This window comes from Mobula hypostoma, chromosome 2, assembly GCF_963921235.1.
Source record: "Mobula hypostoma chromosome 2, sMobHyp1.1, whole genome shotgun sequence".
NCBI classification, from domain to species: Eukaryota; Metazoa; Chordata; class Chondrichthyes; order Myliobatiformes; family Myliobatidae; genus Mobula; species Mobula hypostoma.
Window position 1 is genome coordinate 133,398,732 of NC_086098.1, and position 26,876 is coordinate 133,425,607.

Here is a 26,876-nt window from a genome sequence, read left to right on the forward strand (position 1 = left end):
CACTGGGAATCAAGATCAGTTTGATTATGTATTGTAAACCCTGTAACATTTTGAAACTGTACTTGATAAAAACTTTCATCTAACACAGCATTTCTAAAAGGCTAACAGCCAGTCCACAGCAAAAAGTATTAATGAAATATTTTAGCAACTTACTGACTGACATGGCGTCAACCTGAATTTCTTTGTTGTCCATATCATAAACCCAACTGATGCTGTAAATTAAAGACACGCATTAACAAAGGAAAATTAGTCTATTCATTTCAATAACTTGGATGTACTGGAAATGACTTACCTATTATTGCCAAAATTAATGTATTGGTAAAATGTCTGTATAGTGAAAGTTTCACTGTATTTTTCCTTAATTTTAATGTTTTAATTGTTTGAGCCAGGCTGACAAATATGTAGCAAAAGTTAAGGAGAACATCAAATTAAGAGGTTTTTAAAAAAGGAATATAATCACTACAGGTTCACAATCCCTTATCCGAAATTCTGAAATCCAAAAAGCTCTGAAAACAGAAGGTTTTTTTTTGCCAACAGCTGATGTCACTCAGGTGTGACGTGGTAGCACTAGCAGAGGCTGCCAGACATCAGTTGTGGCTCAGCACTTGTACTGCTTACACGTGCATTTGCTGTTTGCTGATATTTTGTGTTCACCTCCTGCCCCATTTGTAATTCCCACATTGGTCTTATCAGTTACCTCAGTATCAGAGTGGAAGTCATTCTCAATTCTGAAGGACCATACAAGGAGGAAAATATTTTGCACAACTTTTTAATATTAAAATACATGACATTTATTGCTATAAAGATAAATAAAGGAAAATGCAGTAGGAAAGTTAGGCAATAACTGAGCAGCTTGTGTCTGATATCACTGCACATGAATTCATGCAAGGAATTAATTTATAAACATCCCTGAAGCTACAGCACAGAAATCTGTCCTCTCTGGATTGAGAGATTAGAACTTAACTGAATATGGCTTGTGTCCAATAGCAAGTTAATTCAATTCTGCAGTAAAATATTTCAAGCTGCCATTATAAACCAAATAACCATCAGTACTCTAAAATGGCTCTGCTTTTTATATTGTGACAACGTTGTGTAAGTTTACTAATCCAATTCTGTTCATTTTTGAACGTGGATAATTTTAGGTTTGTTTAAATACTTGGACCATACTACATTCAACAGAATCAAGTATTTGCATTCAAAAGAATTATGTATATCCATGTACGAAACCACAGGCAAACTTTGTGGAAAAACTCTGCCTTGTGTTTGCTAATGTTGCATCTCATTAAGTTGCATTATATTCTACTTTTGGTTGCTAAAAATAAAAATTTTATAATACAATTTAAATAACTTATGCTTTGCAATCAATTTAATTAGTAGTGAGCAGTCAGATGTCGGTGTGGTATAGGTAGGACTTGTGAATCTGACATTGTACTGAAGCTGCTATTTATAAAGGATATTCACCAATACAAGCCTATATCAAGCAAAACCAAGGGGGATATTGATCAAGAGCTGAAATCAGATTTCCTTTCCTGTTAAATGTTTAAGAAGTCCAGTTAGAGGAAGACAGCAAACAAGATAAAAGCAGCGAATTACATGCAAACTGATCGATATGGCAAATCAGCAGAGCAGATCCTACTAAGGGAAAAATCAAATGAATAGGAGCAAAGAGAACAGAATAGAAAAACAGCAGCTTAAACTGAAGATTAAATACAATGGCAGGAGAAGATGGTGGCGTGACGCAGCTTGCAGCGGCCACTCCGGTGGTGATGTCTGTTATCTGTCAAGTAGGGTGCCGTGCACAATCCTGATTTGATGAAGATAGACGTGAGAGCACAGAGGAACATCTGGTGAAACTTCTGAAATGCCTGCTTCGCTGCTGCTGTTACTGTGTGATCCAGAATCTCCGGAGGGGAAGGCCCCGAGTCCTCGGCTTTGCTCGTTGCTCGGTGGCCGGGGCGGGGTCAAAGCGCTCGGCAGAGGATGGTGCTCAGTGCGTGGTGTCCGAGGGCTGGTCGGAGGCTCGAAGTTTTCAGATGGACTCAGAGTCCGCTGTGGTCAGGTGCTTCCAATGGTGTGGCATCAGCAAGTTTGCAGCGCTTGGAGGATCATGGCACAGAGAGTTTCTCCCTTCTACCATCTGCGTGATATGAGGCTATCAGAACTTTGAGACTTTTTTTTTTAACCGTGCCCATGGTCTGCTCTTTATCAAAATACGGTATTGCTTTGCACTGTTGTAACTATATGTTATAATTATGTGGTTTTGTCAGTTTTAGTCCTGGTTTGTCTTGTGTTTCCATTCTGGAGGAACACTATCATTTTTTAATGCATGCATTTCGAAATGACAATAAACGAGGACTGAGTGTCCTCATAATCTAAAAATATATATATTTGCACAAATAATGTTGCTGTCCAGCAACCATAAAGGTCACCAGGTCTGAAAACGTTGACTATACAGTTACTGAACATAGATTTTCAGCCTATATTCTCTTATACAGAATTTTTCAGCTGAATATCTTGATCTTTTGAGAAAACATAGGGAACTTGAGAAGGATATGAACCAGACAAAACAGGAATCGATTAATGCTAAAAATATATCAGCGACCAAGACTGGAACACTTCTTCGATCCTGCAGTGTTAGAGAAAAGAAATATTACTTTTTCTGAAAACTAGTTACACTGGTATGAAAAAGTAACAATTAGTATCAGTCTAAATGTTGGATTATTTACTAATCCTTGCAGACCAAATTAAGATTTTATATTAAAAGACAGAATATGGAATTAAATTTCTGCATATACTGCATGGAAATTAATCCATAGTATCCAATTAAGGAATCAGCAGACAGGCAGCCGCACAACTTCCATAAAAACTTCCAGTAACAGCTCTTTCCCCCGTCTCCTTTCCCTTCAGGACTAGAAACATATACAAGAGCAGTGGCATGTAACATACCACCCTGCTAAGTGACATCTTGGTCCCAACTATCCCACCAAGAATCATCTTACAATCGTATTGGTATTTCAGTGGAATAAAGGAAATTACAAACGTTTGTACAATAGCATGAGAGGGGAACTGGCCAAAGTTGACTGGAAAGGGACACTAACAGGAAGGACAGCAAAGCAGCAATGGCTGGAGTTTTTGTGAAAAATGAGGGAAGTGCAAGACAGATATATTTTAAATAAAAAGAATTTTTCGAATGGAAGGAGAACACTACCGTGGCTGACAAGTGAAGTCAGAGCCAAAGTAAAAACAAAAGAGAGGGCATACAAGGAAGCCAAAGCAGGAGTGAAGATAGAGGATTGGGAAGCTATTAAAAACTTGAAGGAAACTAAGCAAGTCATTAGGAAGGAAAAGATGAATTATGAAAGGAAGCTAGCAACTAATATTAAAGATACTAAAAGCTTTAAGTATATATGGGTAGAAGAGTTGAGGGTAGATATAGGACCAATAGAAGATGGCGCTGGAGAAATAGTAATGAGACACGCAAAGGTGGCAGAGGAACTGAATGCGTATTTTGCATCAATCTGCACAGTGTCAATAGATTCTGGCATTGTACTGGATGACTGGAAAATTGCAAACGTTACTCCACTATTTAAGAAGGGTGGGAGGCAGCAGAAAGAAAACTAGATCCGTTAACCTGACATCAGTGGTTGGGAAGTTGTTGGAATCGGTTGTTAGGGATGAGATTACTGAGTACCTGGAGGCACATGACAAGATAGGCCAAAGCCAGAATGGTTTCCTGAAAGGAAAATTCTGCCTAACTAACCTTCTGCAATATTTTGAGGAAATTACAACCAGGGTAGACAAAGGAGATGCAGTAGATGTAGTGTACTTGGATTTTCAGAAGGCCTTTGGCAAGGTGCCGCACATGAAGTTGCTTCGCAAGATAAGGGCCCATGGAATTACAGGGGAGTTACTAGCATGGGTGGAGCATTGGCTGATCGGCAGAAAACAGAGAGTGGGAATAAAGGGATCCTATTCTGGCTGGCTGCTGGTTACCAGTGGAGTTCCACAGGGGTCAGTGTTGGGACCGCTGCTTTTTACGATGTATGTCAATGATTTGGACTATGGGATTAATGGATTTGTGGCTAAATTTTCTGATAATACAAAGATAGGTAGAGGAGTAGGTAGTGTAAGGAAACAGAGCCTGCAGAGATACTGAGATAGTTTAGGGGAATGGGCAAAGAAGTGGTAAATGAAATACGATGTTGGAAAGTGTATGGTCATGCACTTTGGTGGAAGAAATAAATGGTCAGACTATTATTCAGATGAGGAGAGAATTCAAAATGCAGAGATGCAAAGGGATTTGGGAGTCCTTGTACAGGATATCCTAAAGGTTAACCTTCAGGTTGAGTTGGTGAATGTGGTGAATGCAATGTTGGTATTCATTTCTAGAGGTATAGAATATAAGAGCAGAGATGTGATATTGAGGTTCTGTAAAGGTACTCGTGAGACCACACTTGGGAGTTTTGTGTGCAGTTTTGGGCTCCCTATTTTAAAAGGATATACTGACATTGGAGAGGGTTCAGAGAAAATTCACAATGATACCGAACAAGGAACTTCTGGCAGCTCTTGGGTTGTATTCCCTGAAGTTCATGAGAATGAGGGAGAATCTCATAATTCCAAATGTTAAAAGGCCCAAACAGATTATTTCCCATGGTAGGGGAGTCTAGGGTAAGTGGGCATGACTTCTGGATCGAAGGATGTCCATTTAGAACAGAGATGTAGAGAAATTACTTTAGTGAGAGGGTGGTAAATCTGTGGAATTTGCTGACACGAGCAGCTGTGAAGGCCAAGTCATTGGGTGCATTTAAGGCAGAGATAGATAGGTTTTTGATTAGCCAGGGTATCAAAGGGTATGGGGAGAAGGCAGGTGAGTGGGGATGACTGGAAGAATTGGATAAGCCCATGATTGAAAGGCGGAGCAGACTCGATGGGCCAAGTGGCCTGCTTATGGTCTTAAGTCTGACTTAGATTCCTATAATAGTATCCAATTGTTAAAATTGTGTTTTCACAAAAGCAAGCCCATTCTATGCAAATCATGACTTGAACTTACATCAATCCTAAATTTAGATTTTACTATTTTCAACCTTTACGCTCTCAAACCAATTCATTCATCATTTCTATTCTGCTTAACATCATTTAGTAGCTCCCTGAGGCCAATTCCAAAGCTGAAGATGCAAATTCTAATAATTTGTTATTCATATTCTTGCTATGAATCAGTTTGGTTCTTGGAGGCTTTTAACTTTTTTTTATTGTTGTCATCAAGACTAAAAATGGACAAAAAATGTGGCATGTGCTTCCTCTGATAGAAGGCCTGCTGAACTAATTAGGCAGTTTAGCATTCTCTTTAGTTTCTTGATGCACTAAATACCACAGACCCACGTAAACAAGAAAAGTCACTTTTGAGAACGCGCATAAACAAAAATTCTGCAAACCCTTTAAATGAAAGGTTCTGAAATTAGATTTAATTATTTTACTTTACCCCGGTAATTCTCAAAACTCCTTCAACAGCTGCAAAAGCCAGGTAGAGGCCTCCCAAGCCAATCACTCTGTGCATTACTGTGCCTAATCGAGGCCTGCAAACAGATAGAGGAGGTGTGCTTGAAAACATTTATTTTTAGGTAATGTGAATATATGAAATTGAATAATAAGCCACTTCATTTCTGCACTGCTCAAGATCATGCTGATTTTTTTCTTGAAATCTCAGGTGCAAAACTGCACTAATCCAAAATCTCCACCCACTGCAACTCATCTACTGTTGAAATAGGTTTACAGTGAACACCATTTCCCTGACTCTACAGTCACCTCTGGCGCTTCTGAACAGTGAAGACACCCAAGTTAGAAAATGTTTATAAACAGCTTTGATTTAAAACTATAATTCTTAGCAAACTCAGACTCGGAGACCTGCATGTCAGCATGTCCTTCTACAGATGGATCCCTGGGTTCCTGATCAAGAGCCCACAAATGGCAAGGTTAGACATCTACAACTCTATCACAATTTTTCTAAACACCGATCATCCCCCTACTCTACTGTACACACACAATTGCATAGCCAGATTGTGCTCCAACTTCGTTGACAAGTTTGTAGATGATACTACTATAGTGGGTTGCATCTTGAAAAACGACAGTGTATCAGAAGGAGATGGAGAGCTTGGTAACATTATAACCTTTCCATCATTGACAGCTGATCATTGACTTCAGGAAGGCTGCTGGTGCACGTGCTCCTGTTTACACTAATGGTGCAGAGCTTGATGGGTTCCATTTCTTACATCATCTACAGCCTGTACTGGTCCAACCACATAGAAGCCACAGTCAAGAAAGCTCACCACATCTCTACTTCCTCAGAAGGCTAAAGAAATTAGGCATATTCCTGATGATCCTTACCAGTCTTTAAATCAATGTACCAAAGAAAGCCATCCTATCTGCCAACTACTCTGCCTGTGACCACAAGAAGCTGAGAGTTGTGGACATCACTGGAACCTGCTTCCCCTTCATGGACACTGTCTATACTTTACTGCCTCAGTAAAGCAGCCAGCATCCACCCTGTCACACCATCTTTTCCACTCTCCCATCAGAGAGAAGATACAAAAGTCTGAAAGCACATAGCACCAGGCTCAAGATCAGCTTCTACCCGGCTGTAATAAGACTATTAAATAGTTTCCTAGTACAAAAAAATTAGACTCTTGACCTTGCAATCTATGATCTTGCATTTTATCGCTTACCTGCAGTGCAATCTATAGCTATTACACTTTACACTGCGTTATTGTTTTATCTTTTTAAAAAACCTTATTGCGTTGTGTAATGATTTGATCTGTACCAACAGAATGCAAGACAAACCTTCACTATCACAGTACATATGGCAATAATAAAGCAATACCAGCTAGGAGGAAACCGTGTGATCTGAACCTAATATATCTGTAGCTTATATAAATCAACCTAAAGCTAAAGTAGTAGAAAAAAACATAACTGTACAGACAGGATTCAGGCTGCAAGTTCTAGATACAACCCAGCTACAAACCAGTAACTGGCAATGGTTCCAATCACTGGAGAAAGAAAATTCTCAAGAAAATGGTAGAAATTTTCACTTCGAACCAAACAAGTTACTCAAGGGCATACAGCAAAGTTTAACTTAGAAATTTTGAGGAGGAAAAATGAAGGACTGATAAGGTAAAGTATTTGATACAGTTTTCATGAATGTATGACTCATGCAGCTTAAGGATCAACAAAAAAGAAAAATCCCAAGGGACTCAGGAAAGATATTTATTAAATTGCAATAGCTCAAGACGACAACTTCTTCAGTATGATGAGTTGGGCCAAAGGGCCTGTTTCTAAGTTGTACAACTCCATGACTCAATTATTAAAACAGAGAGAAAATATTCCCTTGGGTGGGGAACACAAGAGTATAATCTTAAAATTAGAGCTGGGTCTTTTAGGACTGAAAAATAAGGGCATTTTTCCTCACTGTGATAATGGCAATCTAGAACACCATACACAAAAATGAAGTGAAATCTATGCCAGTTGAAATATCTAAAACTGTCTGACAGATCTTTCTAAGAATAACATGCCCCAAATAAAAGGTTTTGAGTAAATACTCACTTAACTATTCCATATCCCAAGCTTACAATGATCACAAGGAGCCGAGCTAATGTTCTTTTCAAAGCAGAAATAAGTTCTGCAAAGACTAGAAGACCTTGCACTGTAAGAAAAAAAAAAATCAGGCATCTTAAACTTTCCTTACCAAATTACTATGGACATTTAAAAATAGTTTACACAAAAATTGAGGCTTTATGCCATAAACATACCATAGCACCGTGAAGTAGGGATACAGTAACTGGACGTCAGGTTCAGCACAACAAACAAGAGGAAATAAACAGAAGGAAGAGAGATACTTTCAAAACCACCTACTGATACATAGACCAGCAAGCCTCAAGATGTAGTTAACTTGCTACTTCATGACACAAATTTTTCAAAAAGGAACCCTGATTCTTCCATTATATGTGAATAAAAATTATTAGCAAGTAAATCCTGCAACAAATTAATTTTATGATATTTGTTCTACTAGATCAGACTGACCTCCAACTCAAATGTAATTTTAAAAATGAACACAATTTCTGCAGTGAGTCACAAGCTTTATAAAGTCTTGTTGTGTTCTTATGAAATGTTTTAACAATTAAAAGATGTCATGGAATACAATTTCCGTTTCAATGAAAGCAGCAAGGAATGAATGCATATGGTAATCTTAATGAACCTTACCTATTGAATGACGTGCTCAGCGCTCATGTTCTGAGAGTAATACACATCTCATTTTAACAAAACATGAATGGCATAGAATTTCATTAATGTAAGATGTGAATTAAACTGGAGTTTAGACATAGAAAATACTTGCAATTTTTCTTGCAAAATGGAAATGCTATCAAGCATATTTAATTACATTCGAAAATTTTACATAGACATATTCACTGTTGAAGAAACTGAGAATCAAGGAGCTCCAGAAAAATCAGAAATCTTTGTAAAGATTAGCTTCTTTTATCCACCTACAAAAACTCAGATTATTGAAAGTGAAACTTAGATAAACCTCTCCCATTTATGAAAAAAAAGCGCCATGGCTTACGCCAATATAATTCTGTTGAATATCAAGATTAACAAAGGTGCATTTGAGACTGTTCAGTTTGAATGCATCACATTTCAAAAATAGATTCAAACTGGATGATTATTTGTTTATGCTTTCAAGTTGTTAACATCTTCTGTTTAACACCTAACATGACATCAAACTTCACTTTCATTTATTAAGCAGATCATGAACTAAACGTACCAGATGTTCCACGAATATTTGTGTTTTGATATTCTGCATAGAATACAGCTTTTTCCAACATTCCAAGAAAAATCACTGCAGCTATCCAGAACTGGATCCTCAACAAATCTTTCCAATAACACGCAGACCAGAAAAGCCAAAAGATTCCGTAAATTATGTATATGATGCACATTACCATATAAAACTGTGGGGGGAAATTAAAATCAGAATAATTAACTAAGAACACAAGGCAAAAATTTAACACAAACACTAAACATAATATAGGGAAGAACTTAGCAACCAAAGGAAGGGGCTTATGTGAAAGCAAATACCATGCTTTCATTATTCGGAAAAAAATAGTGAAGGAGGAGATTGCATTTCTGACTCCTGTAACAATAAATCTATTGCATCAGCAAGAGTTGGGTTTGCTTGGGATCAAGTGGCACATAGCGAGGTAAAAGACACAAGGAAATAGATAGGTAATATCACAATTTCATTGAGATAATGGCCTGTAAACATTGAGAAGAATTCAATGCATATGTGGAAAGCTCGGAGGTTGAGATTTCTTAATGTTTCAGGCATCATAATTATGTTTGTCTAAAATAACAGGCAGAAATATGTTACTTTGTTCAAGAATATCACAATGTCCAAAATTACACTCAGCAGAACAAGCCAAAATCCACATTTACAAAATAATATTACAAAATGGCATTTTATGCCAGAAATGTATGCTGATTACTTAATGCACAAAAGAACTGGAAACATGGAATGCCTGCACATGCAATAATTACCAGCACAACAGGCACTTCATACTTACAATCATCAGTGGAAATTCAGTCGCTGAGATGAATCCATGAGAGCCTTGCATCAATACCATTACTGCAAAGGATAATTCAATTATTGAACACTGAATATGCAAGATGATTTGAACCTCAAACTACAAAATTTAAGTCAAAATAACTAACTAAATAGGATCATTTTGAGATCAGATATGTTGATAGGGAAAATACAGAAAGTGATCATTTAACTCATCACCCGGAATCTTGAGTAAATTTTTCATCAAGATTTGTTAACATTTCAGTCATTGCATGCCATCTTGGTCAATGTCTCCCATCCACTACATAATGTACTGGGTGGGCACAGGAGTACATTCAGCCAGAGACTCATTCCTCTGAGATGCAGCACAGAGCGTCATAGGAAATCATTCCTGCCTGTGGCCATCAAACTTTACAACTCCTCCCTTGGAGGGTGAGACACCCTGAGCCGATAGGCTGGTCCTGGACTTATTTCCTGGCATAATTTACATATTATTATTTAACTATTTATGGTTCTATTACTACTATTTATGGAGCAACTGTAACAAAAACCAATTTCCCCCGGGATCAATAAAGTATGACTATTGGAAATGATTAGTAGAAGCTCAAAATAAATGAGAATAAGATCTGATTTTTTTAAAATCATGATTAATAAATACTGGGTCGGGTAATGGGTTGAGCTCTCACTGATAATCCAGTTCAAACCTTTGTATCTCATACATGTCCCTCAGCTACCAAACAGTGCTTTGGGTTAATATTTCATTCCCAAAAAAACCCAAACAAACCAGGAAAATTAGCCAAAATCAAGCTTCAAATTGCAACAAAAGGGAAAGGTAGGGGAGAGGACAAACAAGGTCTGTGGTGGGATGGGAATGATATAATGAAACGTGATCATGAAGTTAGTTGAAGGAGAGTGGCAAAGGCAAGTGAATAACAAATAATGTTTATAGATGAGGTGTATTATAGGAGGAAATGAATAAGATACGATGTTATTAGGAGAGAAGCAAAAAAAAAGCAACACAAGGTTGGAAATATCAGACTGGAATGGCTGATTTCTTAATACAATATCAGGATGCAGAGATTTACAAGGATGTTGCCTGGATTGGGGAGTATGCCTTACAAGAATATGTTGAGTGAACTTGACCTTCTCTCCTTGGAGCAACAGAGGATGAGAGGTGACCTGATAGAGGTATGTAAGATGATGAGAGGCATTGATTGTGTGGATAGTCAGAGGCTTACTCCCCAGGGCTGAAATAGCCAACACGAGGGGGAACAATTTTAAGGTGCTTAGAAGTAGATACAGAGGAGATATCAGGGGTAAATGTTTTAAAACAAACAAAACAGGATGGCGAGTGCATGGAATGGGCTGCTGCTGATGGTGGTGGAGGCGGATATGAGAGGGTCTCTTAACAGGCTCCTGGATAGGTACATGCAGCTTAGAAAAACAGAGGGCTATGAGTAACCCTAGGTAATTTCTAAAGTAAGTACATGTTCGGCGCAGCATTGTGGGCCAAAGGGCCTATATTGTGCTGTAGGTTCTCTATGTAACACCAGTGAGAAAACAAAGGTCAAAGTAGGCATTCCTAGCCTTAGATTCCCACAGTTTCTCTGACCTTCTCACATCCTGCTTCCTGCAAGAATTCCATTCAATTTTGTCAGTTTCTATTACATCTGCTCTTACAATGCAATATTCTAATTGCTTTGATTTTTGGCTTTTATCAATCAACCATGGTTTTCACTCCACTATAGTTATCAGAATCCTCAACCACAGCTGTTTGACTTTTCACATTTCAGCATTCACCCAATCTCCTACAGACCAGAAGGACTGTATTCACCTTAACATTATCATCCACAAGCTCTAGCATGACGAGTCAATAGCATCACCAAGTAAGATCATTTTGAAGGGACAATCATCTCCAGAATGTTCTGATTTATCTCCACAAACCGTGACACTGCTTCACATAACACCTTCCAATGCAACAGCAGACATGCAGTATCTCTGGTACTTAACTTTGATGAAATGCCATTGCCTAGTTTCATGATACATATCTATTCTTCTTTCTTTGACTTCATACTTAATTCACCCAATCTTTAGCAGGTGATTTCTTTTTATTTCTTTGACAATAACTTTTAATCCTTCAGCCAGATTGGTTATAAAGTTACAAACACACATTAAGCGTAATAAACAGCCAATATTATTAGGTAGTTTGGCACAAGGTACAAAATTTGGTTCATAGTTTAATGTACTGGAAATGTGCAAATGTAAGTGGCTTTTGCTATTCAATAAAGAGAATCCATGACATGTGATTTTTTAAAATTAATTTTGTTTGGCAAACTGTTAAAAAAGCATGACCTAATTCTTGATAGTTGCCCAGAAAGACTGAGAATGGCTTGAAGAGGTAAAAAAACACTTTAAAAGGAGAAAAGGTACTTCTGGGGGCAGGAATTAATGACAAGCACATATACAATATATAGATTATAATAGTTATAAGAAAAAGTTTGTTAACCCTTTGCAGTTTCCTGGTTTTCTGCATTAAGTACTCAAAATGTGGTCTGATCTTCATTCTGAGTCACAATAATAAACACAATCTGCTTTAACTAATAACACAGACAATTGTACTTTTCATGTCTTTATTGAATACATTTTTTAATCATTCACAGGACAGGCTAGAAAAAAGGTGAACCCTTGTATTTAATTACTGGTAGAACCTCCATTAGCAGCAATAACCTTCTCTGAACGTTTCCTGTAGTTGCTGATCAGACTTAGTGAGGAGGAATTTTAGACTATTCCTCCAAACAAAACTGTTTCAGTTCATCCACATTTCTGGGATAACTTGCATAAACAGCCTTCTTCAGTTCATACCACAGCATCTCAATTGAGTTAAGGTCTGAATCTGACTTGACTTTTCTTTTCAGACCATTCTGTTGTTGATTTACTCATATTTTGGATCATTGTCTTGTTGCATCATCCAACTTCCATTAAGCAGGTGATGATCACTACCCTGACGTTCTCCTGTAAAATGTCTTGATACAATTTTGAATTCATTGCTCCCTCAACAATTGCAAGCTGTCCACCAGGCCATGAGGCAGCAAAGCAGTGCTAAACCATGATGCTCCTTCCCCAATGCTTCAGTTGGGAGGAGGTTTTGGTGTTGGTGTGCAGTGCCCTTTTCCCTCCAAACATAATGGTGTACATTTCTGCCAAAAAGGTTCACCTTGGTCTCGTCTGTCCACAGCTCATTGCCCCAGAAGCATTGTGGAACATCCAGGTAGTCTTTTGCAAACTTGAGATGTAAAGAAATGTTTTCTTTTTGGAGAGCAGTGGTTTCCTCCATGGTGTCCTTCTATGAAGACCATTCTTGTTCAGTGTTTTTCTTATAGTGGACACAATTTTTTTTTTGAGAAGAACAGGTTCTGTCAATAACCCGACTTAGTGTGTCTTATAGTATTAAATATACAGGGTAGGGCACCTCTGGAACCCACACCTCCAATCTGATCTCATTGATTGGAACACCCGACTCCAAAAGGTTTTTGTAGAAGGCATTATCCCAGAGGTTCACATTTTTTTGGACCTAGACTATTATTGTTTAAATGGTGTACTCAGTATTGACAAGAAATAGTAGAATTCTTGTGATAGCAGTTTAGGCAGATTATGTTTGTCTATTATTGTGACTTAATGAAGATCAGACCACATTTTGAGTAACTAATGCAGAAAATCAGATATTTGCAAAGGGTTCACAAACTTTTTCTTGCAATTGTATATTATATACGAACCAGATTTATGGTCTGCTGAGGGCTAGATTTGTGGCACTCCAGTCCGTGATCCAGAAACACATAAGTGCAGGTATGACTTACAGAAGGCCATTTTAAAGGTGATAGAAAATAATTCTGATAGAGGTTAGAGACAAATTGGATGCACAGCATCCCTGGTAGGGTTGGCAGGCCAGTACCTCCTATAAAGCGAAACCTAACATAAATGGCTGTGATACTTCATTCTCAGATGAACTCAATGCCTTTTAGGCACACTGAAAGGGAGAATAAAACTACAGTGCAAATCCGTGCAGCATATGGTGACCCTGTGATCTGTCTTGAAGGCCGACATCAGTATTTTTTTCAAGACAGTGAATCATCACAAAGCATCAGGCCCTGAAGGGGTTACTGGTGGGGCCCTGAAAACCTGTGCCAACCAACTAGCGGACACGTTCAATCTCTCACTGCTACAGTCAGAGGTTCCCACCTGCTTCAAAAAAGCTGACAATCATACCAGTGCCCATGAAGAGCAGGGAGACCTGCCTCAACTACTATCACACAGTGGCACTCATCTCCTGTGATCAAATTCTTTGAGGGGTTGGTCAACACCTGTCCAAGGACCTGGACCTGCTGCCATTTGCCTGTTGCCACAATGGGTCTATAGCCGATCTCACTGGCTCTCCACTTTGCCTTTGATAACCTGGATAATAGTATTAACTACACCAGGCTGCTGTTTATTGATTACAGCTCAGCATTCAGTTCTAATCAACAAGCTACAAAACCTGGCCTCTGTACACCACTCAACTGGGTCCTTGACTTCCCCACCAGTAGATCAAAGTGTACACATTAGAAATAACATCTCCTCCTCCCTGACAATCAACACAGGCACACCTCAAGATGCACGCTTAGCTCACTGCTCTCCTCTCTCTCTATGCCCACAAATGCGTAGCTAGGCACAGCTCAAACGCAATCTATAAATTTGCCAATGACACAGCTATTGTTGGCAATTTCAGATGGGAACAAGGGGGTGTACACGACAGAGACAGATCAGCTGGTTGAATGGTGTCGCAGCAACAGTCTTGCACTCAACATCAGTAAAATCAAGGAATTAATTGTGGACTTCAGGAAGGGAGGTAGAGAGAACACACATCAATCCTCAGGAATCAGAAGTGGAAAAGGTGAGCAGTTTCTAGTTCCTGGTGTCAACATCGGAGAATCTATTTGGGCCCAACATATTGATGTAATTACAAGGGCAACATGGCAGTGGCTATATTCATTGGGAGTTTGAGAATTGGTATGTTATCAAAGACACTTGCAAGTTTAGACAGATATAATGTGGAGAATATTCTAACTGGTTACATCACCACTTGGTACGGAGGGGCCACTGCACAGGATTGGGAAAATGCTGCAGAAAGTTGAAAAGTCTGCCAACCCCATCCTGAACAATAGCCTTTCCAGCATCGAGGGCACCTTTAAGAGGAGATGCCTCAGTAAGGCAGCAGGCATCATTAAGGACCCCCATCACCCAGGATGTGCCCTCTTCTCATTGCTACCAGCAAGGAGTTGGCACAGGAGCCTGAAACCACTGCAATATTTCTGGCACAGCTTCTTTCCCTCTGCCATCAGATTTCTGAACGGACAATGAACCCATGAAACACTACCTCAGTTTTTCTCCTCTTATTGCATTACTTATTTAATTTCATTTTTATACATACTATTGTAAATTATATTTTTATTATGTACTACAATGTACCGCTGCTACAAAACAACACATTTTGTGACATATGCTAGTGATATTAAAACTGATTCTGGTAAGTTATAAAATCCAATTCTTTTAGTAAATAAAAGATGTTTGGAATTCACCTGTTAAATTCCAGTTACTTTTAATTCTTTCATTGAGAGGTTTGATGGAAAGAATAAATAGATAAGGACCATCCCTCCAGGTCTGCGCCACAATATCATACTACGGAACAAAAAAAAAAGAAAAGTTTAGTTATCTGTTAGTAGGACTAGCTTTTTAGTAAACATTTCCAAATACAACTTGAAATACATTGAGATCAGTTTACTAATCTTTGCCATACCAATGATCATTGGCTAGCTGTCAGAAAATCCACAGGTTCTGTTGAATTTTTATCCAAAATTATCTTATGACAAAGTGCAAGTAGATGTTGAGAAAGAATATGAGACTCAGCTTCAAGACTCCGAATAAATGACAATCAAATTTCACCAAGAATTCCTTACATGCAGATGCCCCAGTGAAAACCTTAAGGGTAAATACTATCTAGTAACTGCAGGGTTTGACAATTTCATCATGAAGTACAATAAAAAAAAGGCTCAATTTGTTTGAAGCCAAAAATCAAGAGAAAAGTTTCAGTTCAATCTAGGTTGTTTCAAGACATCCATTACTTCTGGTTGTTTCTGCTGTTACTACATATTCCTAGCTTATGCAATATGTTGTTACTGTAGGTGCGAATTTGGTCATCATCCATTAGGATTTGAAAAGACTAACAGCAATAGTTCTGTACCTTTTTTGTTGTAATGTCTCTTTTCCATAAGGAACGAATAGCCTAGAGAAAAATATATTTTTGTTTAAGTTGAAATAAACTAATTTGAACTGATCAGTTAAGATAGAATTGTGCACATAGATCAGTAACTATAATCATTGAACAAATTGTTGACACATTAAAATCAGGAGACAATATCCTATAACAGTACAACAAATAGAAAAAATACAATACCTTTTTGCCTTCAGATAAATGAAGACTTGCAGTGACCTTGACATCAGTGTTGGTATTTACCTCTGCATTCTTGAAATAAAATATCAATGTTATCTGGTTAGCTTGAAATACAGCTCATGATCAATTGATACAACTAGATGTTGGATGAAAGGTGCTTAATGTATTTATTTTTCAAGACTAGAGCAGCAGAACAAAATCAAAAACTATAACTATAATTGACTTATTTTGTCAATTGGTATATGGAACAAAGAAACTACCTCGGAATATCTTGGGTAATACAAGTGTAAAATCTGTTATAGTGGTACTTCCTTTTAGAATTATGCAAACATCAAGAGGATAAATTCATAGAAGATGAGAAACTTAATCAAAATAAACATTTGAGGGAAACAAGTTATTTTAGATCTGGTAATGTATGATGAGAAAGCACTAATTGTTATTTTCGTTTGCCAGTCTTTGATGACCATCTCACTCATTGCTTTTATTCAGATTTAAGACCATTTCATGTTGAACTAAACCTTATGTTTCTTTTCATTATGACTACATTTCTTTAGAGACACCGAGTGCATGAGTGAAGTGACCGTCAGAGATCTGCAAACTGCTGTTAAAGTTCTGACAATAAACAATAGCTCATTTGCAAGAACTACTCCCAAGCTCTGGAAGGCAACAGATTATTCCACTGTTTGGGGGGCGGGGGTAAGGAAAACCATAGACCAGGTAATCTAACTGCAGTCAAAGGGAATTCAGAATTCAGGATTTAGTGGTTAGATGAGTTAGAAAATAATAGTATGGGTTGACTTGCCGTGGATTTGTGAAAGGGGAACCTTGGCTGACAATTCTGTTTTTATTAGTTATTGTGGTTACAACTGGCAGAATAGGTATGAGTCAAACCAATTGATGTGATCCATTTGAATTTTCAGCAGGGCTTCAGTGAAGTAGCGTAGCAGAGACTAATAAAACATAATCCAATAACTAAAGAAGAGTAAGCAGTAGGAAATTCAGCTTACTGGGCTTACATTTGCCATGTTGTAAGATCAAGGTTCATATTTTGGCTCAGTGTCACCTTTCTGCCTCATACAATTTTATTACCTTAAAATCCAAAAAACAACTTCTCTTGAATATACTCAGCAAGCGAGCCTCACAGCCCTCAGGTACAGCATTCCAAAGATTACCTACCATCTTGGTCATTTCTTCCCCTGAATAACTGATTCCTTACTTTTATCCTGTACTCCCTGGTCTAGGTACCTTAGCCAGCAGAAAGATAAACCCTGCATTTACATGTTAAGCCCTGCAAGAAAAAGTGTTTCAGTATCAATTTTTAGTTTCCTAAAAAAAAGTGTCCTCTTGTAAAAAAGAGCAGTCCAAATGAAGGGTCTTGACCCAAAACTTTGACTGCCCACTTCCTTACGTAGATGTACCTGACTTGCCAGGTTCTTCCAGTGCTCTGTGTTAGAATAAAAGAGTTAGAGCAATACACCAGTGTTACAGGCCCTTCAGCTCAAGGAGTACATGCCAAACATGATGCCTATCTAGCTGGTCACAATTTCCTGCATTTGGCCCATCTCTAGGCTGCCCCTCCGTATTGTTTTATCTGCCTCAGCCACTTCTGGCAGCTTGTTCCTCCTGCTACTCGTTACCTGCTGCATGAAAATGTTGTCCCACATGCTCCTTTAAAATTTTACCCCTCTCTTCTTAAATCTATCACAGAGTTTTGGGCTCCCCTACTATGGAAGAAAAAAAAAATTCATCTTATTTATGCCTCATAATTTTAAACATTTCTATAAGGTCACTTCTCATCCTCCTAATTTCCAAGGAATAAAGCCCTAGCCTGGATAATTTCTCCCTATAACTCAGGCCCTCTAGTCCTGGCAATATTGTCATAACCACTTCCTGTACTCTTACCTGTTTAAGCACATCTCCCCTATAAACAGGGTACAGTATACACAGTATTCCAAACACAACATCACCAATGACTGATGCAACTGTGACATAATGTCCTAACAGCCTGATTGATAGAGGTCAGTATACTAAACACCTTTTTCATCATCTACCCGTGACGCTGCTTTAAATGAACTATGAACTTTACTCCCAGGTACTCCTCTTCCAATACACTACCACATTCCTTACTATTCATTCCTATACTGGTTTGACTTTGTAAAAAATATATCACTTCAAACCTATCTTCATTGAACTCCATTTGCCACTCAACATATACCCAACTAATCAAGAATAACATTCTTCATAATCAACAAAACTTCCTTGTTTGTGTCATCCATAGTGATCACATCTTGTGCTTCACATCCAAGTCTTTCAGATAAATACAAATAATGTGTCAAAAAGGGTCAAAACACTGACCCTTGTGGGATACCGCCAGTTTTTGGCCTTCATTCAGCAAAAAAAACCTTCACCACCACCCTCTGCTTCCTACCTCCAAGCCAATTTTAAACCCACCTATCTGGCTCCTTCTGGATTCCATGGCATCTCACCTTCCAGGTGAGCCTACCATGCAGGACCTTATCAAAGGCCTAGCTGAAGTCCAAATAGACAACATTCACTGCCCTTTCTCATTACTTCTTCAAAACCTTAAAGGGTCATCAAGCATGACTTCCCATGGACAAAGCCATGCTGACTCCTCCTAATCAGACTGTCTAATGCAATGCTGATAGATCCTGTCCCTCAGAACTCCACTCCAATAACTTCCCCACTACTGACACAAGGTAAACTAGCCTGCAAGTCCCTGGCTTGTTCCTCTTCCAGATTCTACTATCTACAGTCCCAAGAGTCTCCAGAGAGCAAACCAAACCTGAGTACTATTTATAGGACAGCAGCCTCTTTTGATATAAATTCATTTTATGAGTTTTAGATAGTTTGACTGTTTTATAGAAGCTGGATAATAAACTGAGGATACCAAGGATAAGCAGGGAGATAAGGTTTAAAACACTGCTTGCCTCAGGCACCATGGGTACAGTGCTCACTATTTATCTCCCCGTGCCCCCCCCCCCCCCCACCGGACAGATTTTTTGTCACAAAGTGACATTTCCAAGGAATACTGGAACAGACAAAATAAATGAGACTTAATTAGACTGAAGACACAGTTCAATATAAACTATGAGATTCAAGTTATGCAAATACTGTAAATGTAAATATAGATTGAACAAAAATTAGATGCTGAGGTGGAAGAAAAAAATTTCTGGTAAATATCTTCTGGATTTTTGCACTTAACTGAAAAGATGCCAATGTCAGTAATTGAAGACAATATACTGATGTAACAGTGACAGACAATAGTCTGTTAACTCAAAATTATTCAAAAATCCAAACTATGACATCTTTTTAGTACTTGAGTTAGTTGAAAACAATAGAAAATAATTGGTTAACAAAAGTTGTTTTATTTGTTACCTTAATTGCATTTGGTGTCTGTACCACAACAGGTTTTGGAAGATTTTTGCTCATCTAAAAGAGAAGGGTAAAATGCTGACTGAAGGACATAACACAATGTACATTAATAAAGTTTAATATTTCTTCAATATACTCACATTAAACTTAGGGAAGACTTGAATTTTTTCATCGCAAACAATGCTATCAGATTTGTATTCAATATATTGCCCACTGCTGAATGGGTGAGGCTCAAGGCTATGGGTATCACCATTATCGGAAAATCTTTTGTCATATATATCCTGATAAAAAGAAAGTACAGTTAAGCTATCAATCTGGTTATAATATGAGCACTTTACATTACACACAGATTTCACTGATCTGAAGTGGTTTAACAAATAATATGAAGACCAGAAGCAGTTGTATAGCTGAACACAGAACAGTACAGCACTGGCCATTTAGCCTATGATGTTGTGCCAAACCACACAAACCTATGCCATGATCAATCTAACCCTTCCATCCTAATTCTCCATTTTTCTTAAATCTGTTTGCATATCCAAGAGTCTTTTAGATGTTCCTATTGTATCAGCCTCCTTCACCACTCCCAGCAGTGCATTCCAGGCACATTTCACTTTTAAAAAAGCCTACTTCTGACATCTCCTCTAAACTTTCCTACAGTCATCTCAAGACCTCAAAAGTCAAGCAACATTTATCAGCAAATTACACGTGTTACCATATGCTACCTTGAGATTCACTTTATTGCAGGCATTTACAGAAAGAAATATAATATTGCTTAAAAAACAAAGACTGACAAACAACCATTGTGCAAAACAAGACAAATTGTGCAAAAAACAAAACGGAGAATACGAGTTGTCAAGTACATGAAAGCAAGTCTGTAGGTTGTAGAATCAGATTAGAGTTGTGGTGATTGAAGGTCACGCTAGTTCAGGAGCCCGATGGTGTAGGGCAATAACTATTCCTGGACCTCATGGTGTGGGACCCAAGGGCTTCTCCTGTCTGATGGCAGCAGTGAGAAGTGAGGACTGCCTGCATGGTGCGGATACTTTATGATGGATTCTGCTTTCTTGTGGCAGCACTATGTAAATGTGCTCAATGGTGGGAAGGGCTTTGCCCGAGTTCTACTGGGGTGTATCCACCACTTTCTGTAGACTTCTCCATTCCTGTACATTAGTGTTTCCATATAGGGTGATATGCAACCAGTTTAGGACACTCTCCACTGTAGATCCACAGAAGTTCAAAATTTTTGGTGATATGCCAAATCTATACAAATTTCTAAGAAAGCAAAGGTACAGTTGTACCTTTTTTGTGATAGCATTTAGATGCTGGTCCCAGAACACGTGATAACAACAGGAATTTAAAGCTGCTGATCCTTGTCCACCTCTGATGCCCTAATGAGGATTGGCTCATGGACTGTTGGAATCTTCCTCCTGTAGTCAATAATCAGCTCCTTGGTTTTGCTGATGTTGGGTGATAAGTTTTGTTATGGCACCACTCAACCAGATTTTCAATCTCTCTCCTATGCGTCGATTCATCACCACCTTTGCTTCGCCCAACAGTAATGGCCTCAACAAACTTGAATATGGCATTGGAGCTATACTTATACATGCATAGGTATTCATATGATTTTACCCAATTTATGCACACAGGTATAAAGTGATGAAAGCAGGGGGCCAAGTGCACAACTTTGTGGTGCACCTGTGCTGACAGTGATGTGAAGATTTTGCCAATCTGTATGAACTGGGGTTTGCAAGTGAGGAAATTGGGAATCTAGATGCACAAGGGGGTATTGAGGCAGAGGTCTTGAAGCTGAGTAACGAATTGAAGGAATGATAGTTGAACACTATGATGAGCATCCAAATGCATACATCTTCACTGTCCATGTGTTCCAAAGCTGACTGAATGGCCAACGAAATGGCACCTGTTGTGACAGTAGACAGACTGGAGTAGATGACACAGGCAGGAGTTAAGGCAGGTGCATGGGGTTGAGTAGGATCTGGGATCAGCCATGATGGAATGGCGGAGCAGACTCGATGGGCTGAACGGCCTAATTCTGCTCCATGTCTTATGGTCTGCTTCATGACCAACCTCTGGAAGTACTTCATCACAGAGGATGTAAGTGTTACTGAACGATAGTCATCAAGGCAGGTTAGCATGTCCTTCTTAAGCAACTGTATGATTGAAGCAGGTGGTACCCCACTGTCAAAGCAAAAGGTTGGAAATGTCCATAAATATTCCAGCCAGTTGATTAACACAGGTATATCAGCTGGGTCAGATGTTTTCTGTAGATTCAACCTCCTGAAGGATGCCAGTATGTCAGCCTCAGAGACTGAAAGCATAGGGTTGTCAGGGGCTGTGGGGGTTTGTAAAGATACCTCCACATTCTATTGTACAGTGACCACAAAAGGCATCCAGTTCATCTGGGATCGAAACCTTGTTACTTATATCGCTTGGCTTTGCTTTGTAGGAGCTGTTGAGCATCCATAAGGGATTCAAGTTTAATCCAGAATTGATAGTTTTAATGTGAGATGGCTTTCCAGAGATCATATCTGACCTCTTATACTTTCCTGAATTACCAGTCCTGAACACCACCAATCCAGGGGAAGCCAATGATTTTAAGGGATACACTTGTTCACAAGTATCTTTATAAAGTACGCAAGAGCCATTACATATCCATTCAGGTCCACTGATGAATGCTTGAACGTGATCGAGTCCAACTTGAAGCCATCCCACAGCTGTTCCTCTGCCTCCCATGACCACCTCACCTTTGGTTCTTTGCTCTTCAGTCTCTGCCTAGATGCAGGAAGGAGGAAGACAGCCAGATGGTGCTATTTCCCAAAGTGCATCCAGGTATGAAGTGGTAGGCATCTTTGATGATAGCATCCATCACAACAGTGGTTAAGGGTATTGGGCCTTCTGGTGCTACAGGTGATGTGCTGTTGGTAGTTGGACAGATTTTTTCAAGCTAGCCTGACCCCTGTAAGGATGCAAAAGGTGTCAGGGTCGGTAATTGCTTTTTTTTAAAAAAAACCATGGCACTCAATATATCAAGTGCTTGCTTGACATCTGCCTTTGGTGGTATATAAACAGCAGTTACTGTCACAGTGGATAACTCTCAGTAAGAACAGTCAGCACTTTATCATTAGACGTTTCCAGGTTGAGAGAACATGAGTTAGACAAGACTCCTATGTCAAAACACCCTGATGAGATTATCATGAAGCAGATAATGCCACTTTTGCTCACCAGTTTTTCCCTGATGCCACCATCTAATGGATTTAGAAGCCCTTGGGCTGGAGCACAGCGTTTGGAATGTGTGTTTGTGGTGGTGGGGGGGGTTCGGGTGGTTGAGCCATGTTTCTATCCTCTGGTATTGGCCATTGCAGCAATGGGATAGAGATGCTAGCTGTGCACTATGCCTCTCATCCTCCCTCACTCCAAAGAGAAAAGCCCAATCTTGCTCAACCTCTCATGACAAGGCATTCTCTCTAATCCAGGCAGCATCTTGGTTAATCTCCTCTGCACCTCCTCCAATTCTTCAACCTCCTTGCTTCCTATCATGAAGCCACCAGAACTAAGCACAATACTACAAATGTGGTCTGACTAGGACTCAATAGATCTGCAACATTACATTGTGGGTCTTGAACTCAATACCCTGAGTAATGAAGACCAACACACCATTTGCCTTGTGAACGATCCTACCAACTTCAAGGGAACTGAGGACTCAAACCACAAGATTAATCTGTTCTCCATACTGCTAGGAATCCTTCCATAAACCATGTACTCTACCTTCAAGTTTGATCTTCCAAGGTCTATCGCTTCACACTTTTCCAGATTGAACTCAATCTCCCATTTGTCTGCCCAGCTATGCATTCAACCCAAACCCCTTTGTAACCTATGACAACCTTCTATACTATCCACAATACTACCAACATTCGTGCCATCTGCAAACATAATCATTCAAATCATTATTTAAGAAAATCAGAGTAGGGGTCCCAGAACAGAACTCTACTAGTCACTGACCTCCAGGCAAAATATCCTCCATTAACCACCACCCTCTGTCTTTTCTCGGCAAGCCAATTCTAAATCCACACAGCCAAGTTTCCATGCAATGCCTCATGACCCTACATTAGCCTACATGGGAAACCATGTCAAACACCTTACAAAATCCATATACACCACAACCAATGAACTTTCTTTGTCACTTCCTTTAAAAGTCAATCAGGTTCATGAGGCACAACCTACCCCTGACAAAGCTATGCTAACCATCTCTAATCAGACTATGCTTCTCCAAATTCTAGTAAATCCTGTCCCCAAGAATTCTCTCCCTGAGTTTTCCCACCACTGATGGAAAATTGATTGCAATACAATTCCTAGGATTATCCCCGTTAACTTTCTTGAACAACTTTTGCCAGCCTCCAATTGTCTGGTACTATTCCTGAGGCCAGTGAAGATGGTGAAGTACAAAAGGCCACGCCCCTTTAGCCAGACTGCCTGTTTTAATTTCAATTTCTAAAAATTATCAAAAATATTTCATGCAATATTGATCCAGATGAATGTATTAGTAACTCACACAGATCAGACATTCCTTTTCTAAATTTAATATCTAAATTAAAAGTATAATTTTGTACTTTGGAATTTAACATCGCTGCATGTAATAGATTATCCAATAGTTCCTAAAGTTTACTACACTCCAGGTCCATACAAAAGTATTTTCTAAGAATACTCACTTTAATATTAAATTCATTGTGGCAGGGGTAATATCTGAGGTACCATTCAACAATTAGTGATACTTCTTCACACTTGAATGAAACAACTATAATTTTAAAAAATTGGAAAAAAAAGACATGAGAATACTGAAAGATTAACTAAAATGTTACAGGTGTATGCAAAGTAAAACAAATATTCAGGAAATTAAGTAACAAGGAAACAAGAAAATTACACTGACATTAATATCAATTCCCAAATTGAAATAAGTGTAAAAATGAATCGGCATTCAGTTAGAATTAGCTGATTATCTAACTGAGATATGCACCTAGGTCAAATGATACTGTCCTGTCAAAATAATTTAGAACTCATTCAGCCACATAGAATTCCCTCAGATCAGCCAGTGTTTCAGCTTCTCCACATCAACACAAATCTGTAATATTCATCCTCTTTTGCTTTCCTTATTTCCTTAATTCTGTCCTCCCCTCCCTCTTCTTGCAAAGTGAAACATGCACACCTTCCCAGCTCTGAAGCTCTTCAACTGTTTCTTTCTACAGATGGTGCTTGACCTGCCAAACATATCCAGCATTTTACATTTTATTTCAGTTTTCCAGCAACTGAAGTTCTCTCATTTTGTATTTCTTCAGCAGGACTAATACAGGAATAAAACAAAACAGTTTTCTAGCCATTCATATAAAGAGTTATCTTATAATCTCACAAAAACAAACCTGAGGTTTGGTAACAATAAGAAAAAAAAAAGGTGGAAAACAGAGGTCAAAGACCAGTCTGAAAACTGCCAGAGAGTAATCAAATTGGAGTAATTAAAGAGTCTAGTAAGTTGACATCATAGTAGGTGAAAATTGGAGATGTGGTCTAGGGTGATTTTGAAGCCCAGTTGCGAGTTGGAAAGGACAATCAATGAGGGAGATGACGGCACCAGCTGAGGTAGCAAGTTTGTGATATGTAAAAGTATTTTTAATGGTCCCCATGCATAGACAAGTTAATACTAGACAATTCTATAAGGCTTTGCTGCCATTGCTGTCTGGTGATGAGAACTGACTTCACTGCCAGTCCAAGCTTTACCAAGTTGAATAGATAACAGAAAACTGCAATGACAGAAGCATTTACAGCTCAATTATAGACTTCTGGAGCATGGTAAAGATTATTTATCCCTCAAGAGTTTTTGAAAGAGGTAACCAATTGGTTACAGTAATCTGCTCTGTATTTTGTCTCCAAGTATTTACTTTTTGGCTTCTTAATATCAATGACATTTACAGCCAGTATGGAAACAACTGAGTAACACAGTTTACAAATCAGAGTCATCCATTTAAGATAGATGAGGCAAAAAAAAAACCCTCGCAAAGATAGCCACAGTTTTTGGAGCTCTGTTTCCCCTCTCTTGCAATGGACAGTAGTGCAATGAAGGCTCATCAGGCTGATTCCTGGGATGGCAGGTTGGCAATCAACTGACCTCCAAAGAGAAATTGGGCTGGTTGAATTAAGTAGAATAAGGTGGTTGTTGTTGATATAATATATGCCCCTCACTCATCTTTCTGTAATAAAGGATCACAATCTCAAATAAGGGATTGTGCATTCAGAACTGAGATGAGAAAAATATTTTTGACAAGGCGGTTAATATTTGGAATGCTTTACCTACGAGAATATGGAGCATCAGGCAAAATTCCCTTTTTTTTGCTTCAGGTTTCTCACAACGGAAGTATTTTGCTTTTGTGCTATCTAGCTTGTTTCAATAAAGATCCAGATGGGAAAAATAGAAAATTTATTACAAAATACATTGTTCAGGATGGAAAACCTAAGAATTTATACTGCTCCCGCATTATATAGAGTAGCTATGACTAGGTCATTTAGCCCATCATATCTGTTCTACCATATTAGCCTTGGAACTGTACAATTTCTTATAAATATTCATTCTGATCTCTCAACACTTTGAAAAAAGAAACCACTCTTCTGAGTGGTTAAAAAGCTTCAAGTTATGTTAAAAAGAGCCAAAATTTCTCAGTGTGGACTTGTTTTGGGTACTCACTAGATCAAAAAAAGTAATTGTTTTCTTTGATAAATGAAGTGATAATTAAAACTAATTGAAAATTATTTTGCAATACAATATTAATTCCATAAAAGATTTAATTTATAAAGATTTGTTTATAAGAGCTATTGAAAATACTGAAGAAAACTAAAAGGGGTTGGAGAGTGGGTTTTGTACTGTTGTACAGAATTCAAGGTATTCATTTTTAAAATAGAAAAAACAAGTATTGCAACATCAGACATAATTAACTGTGGTCAACTTCTAACTATGTATTTTAAAACAAACTTACCTTGAAGTGCTATATCTGTTTTGTTAAACATTGTTTTTGTAAACACTAGAGGTTTATGGTTCTGTAAAGGAAATGAAGAAGCACTGGTGAGAAAATACAATTTGTATGCCCATTCAAGAACCAAGTAGTTATCAACACGCCAAAGCGTACAAGCACTTAAACCTGCAGACATTACTCTTCTTATTAAAATCACTCAAGTTCTAACATTCCAAACCAAACTTTTTTGGACTCCATCACTAAATGCATTGTAGCCAGATTTAACGTCTGTTTTTTTTTTAAAAATCGAATAACAGTCAATTACTTGGATCACTGATGTTGCAAACTATTTTGATTTGTAATCCAAGAGTTGCTTGAATATTAA

The 26,876-nt window shown here is 38.4% G+C and overlaps 1 protein-coding gene across 6 annotated transcripts in view; it reads right to left on the reverse strand.

Annotated features, from left to right (window-relative positions):
• tmem87b (transmembrane protein 87B) overlaps nt 1-26,876 on the reverse strand; it is a 50,621-nt gene that overhangs the window by 10,591 nt on the left and 13,154 nt on the right. For all 6 annotated transcript variants that reach the window (XR_010017031.1, XR_010017030.1, XM_063040697.1 and 3 more), the window contains 14 exons: nt 26,516-26,576; nt 24,206-24,291; nt 19,622-19,762; nt 19,485-19,538; nt 16,092-16,160; nt 15,879-15,920; nt 15,217-15,316; nt 9,606-9,667; nt 8,810-8,993; nt 7,594-7,693; nt 5,480-5,573; nt 2,551-2,626; nt 293-397; nt 154-212 (listed from right to left, as the gene is read on the reverse strand). Coding sequence is in view for 4 of the 6 variants with exons in the window: in XM_063040697.1 (XP_062896767.1) it covers nt 154-212; nt 293-397; nt 2,551-2,626; nt 5,480-5,573; nt 7,594-7,693; nt 8,810-8,993; nt 9,606-9,667; nt 15,217-15,316; nt 15,879-15,920; nt 16,092-16,160; nt 19,485-19,538; nt 19,622-19,762; nt 24,206-24,291; nt 26,516-26,576 (1,233 nt within the window). In the remaining 2 variants the exon portion in view is untranslated. The remainder of the gene's footprint in view (nt 1-153; nt 213-292; nt 398-2,550; nt 2,627-5,479; nt 5,574-7,593; nt 7,694-8,809; nt 8,994-9,605; nt 9,668-15,216; nt 15,317-15,878; nt 15,921-16,091; nt 16,161-19,484; nt 19,539-19,621; nt 19,763-24,205; nt 24,292-26,515; nt 26,577-26,876) is intronic.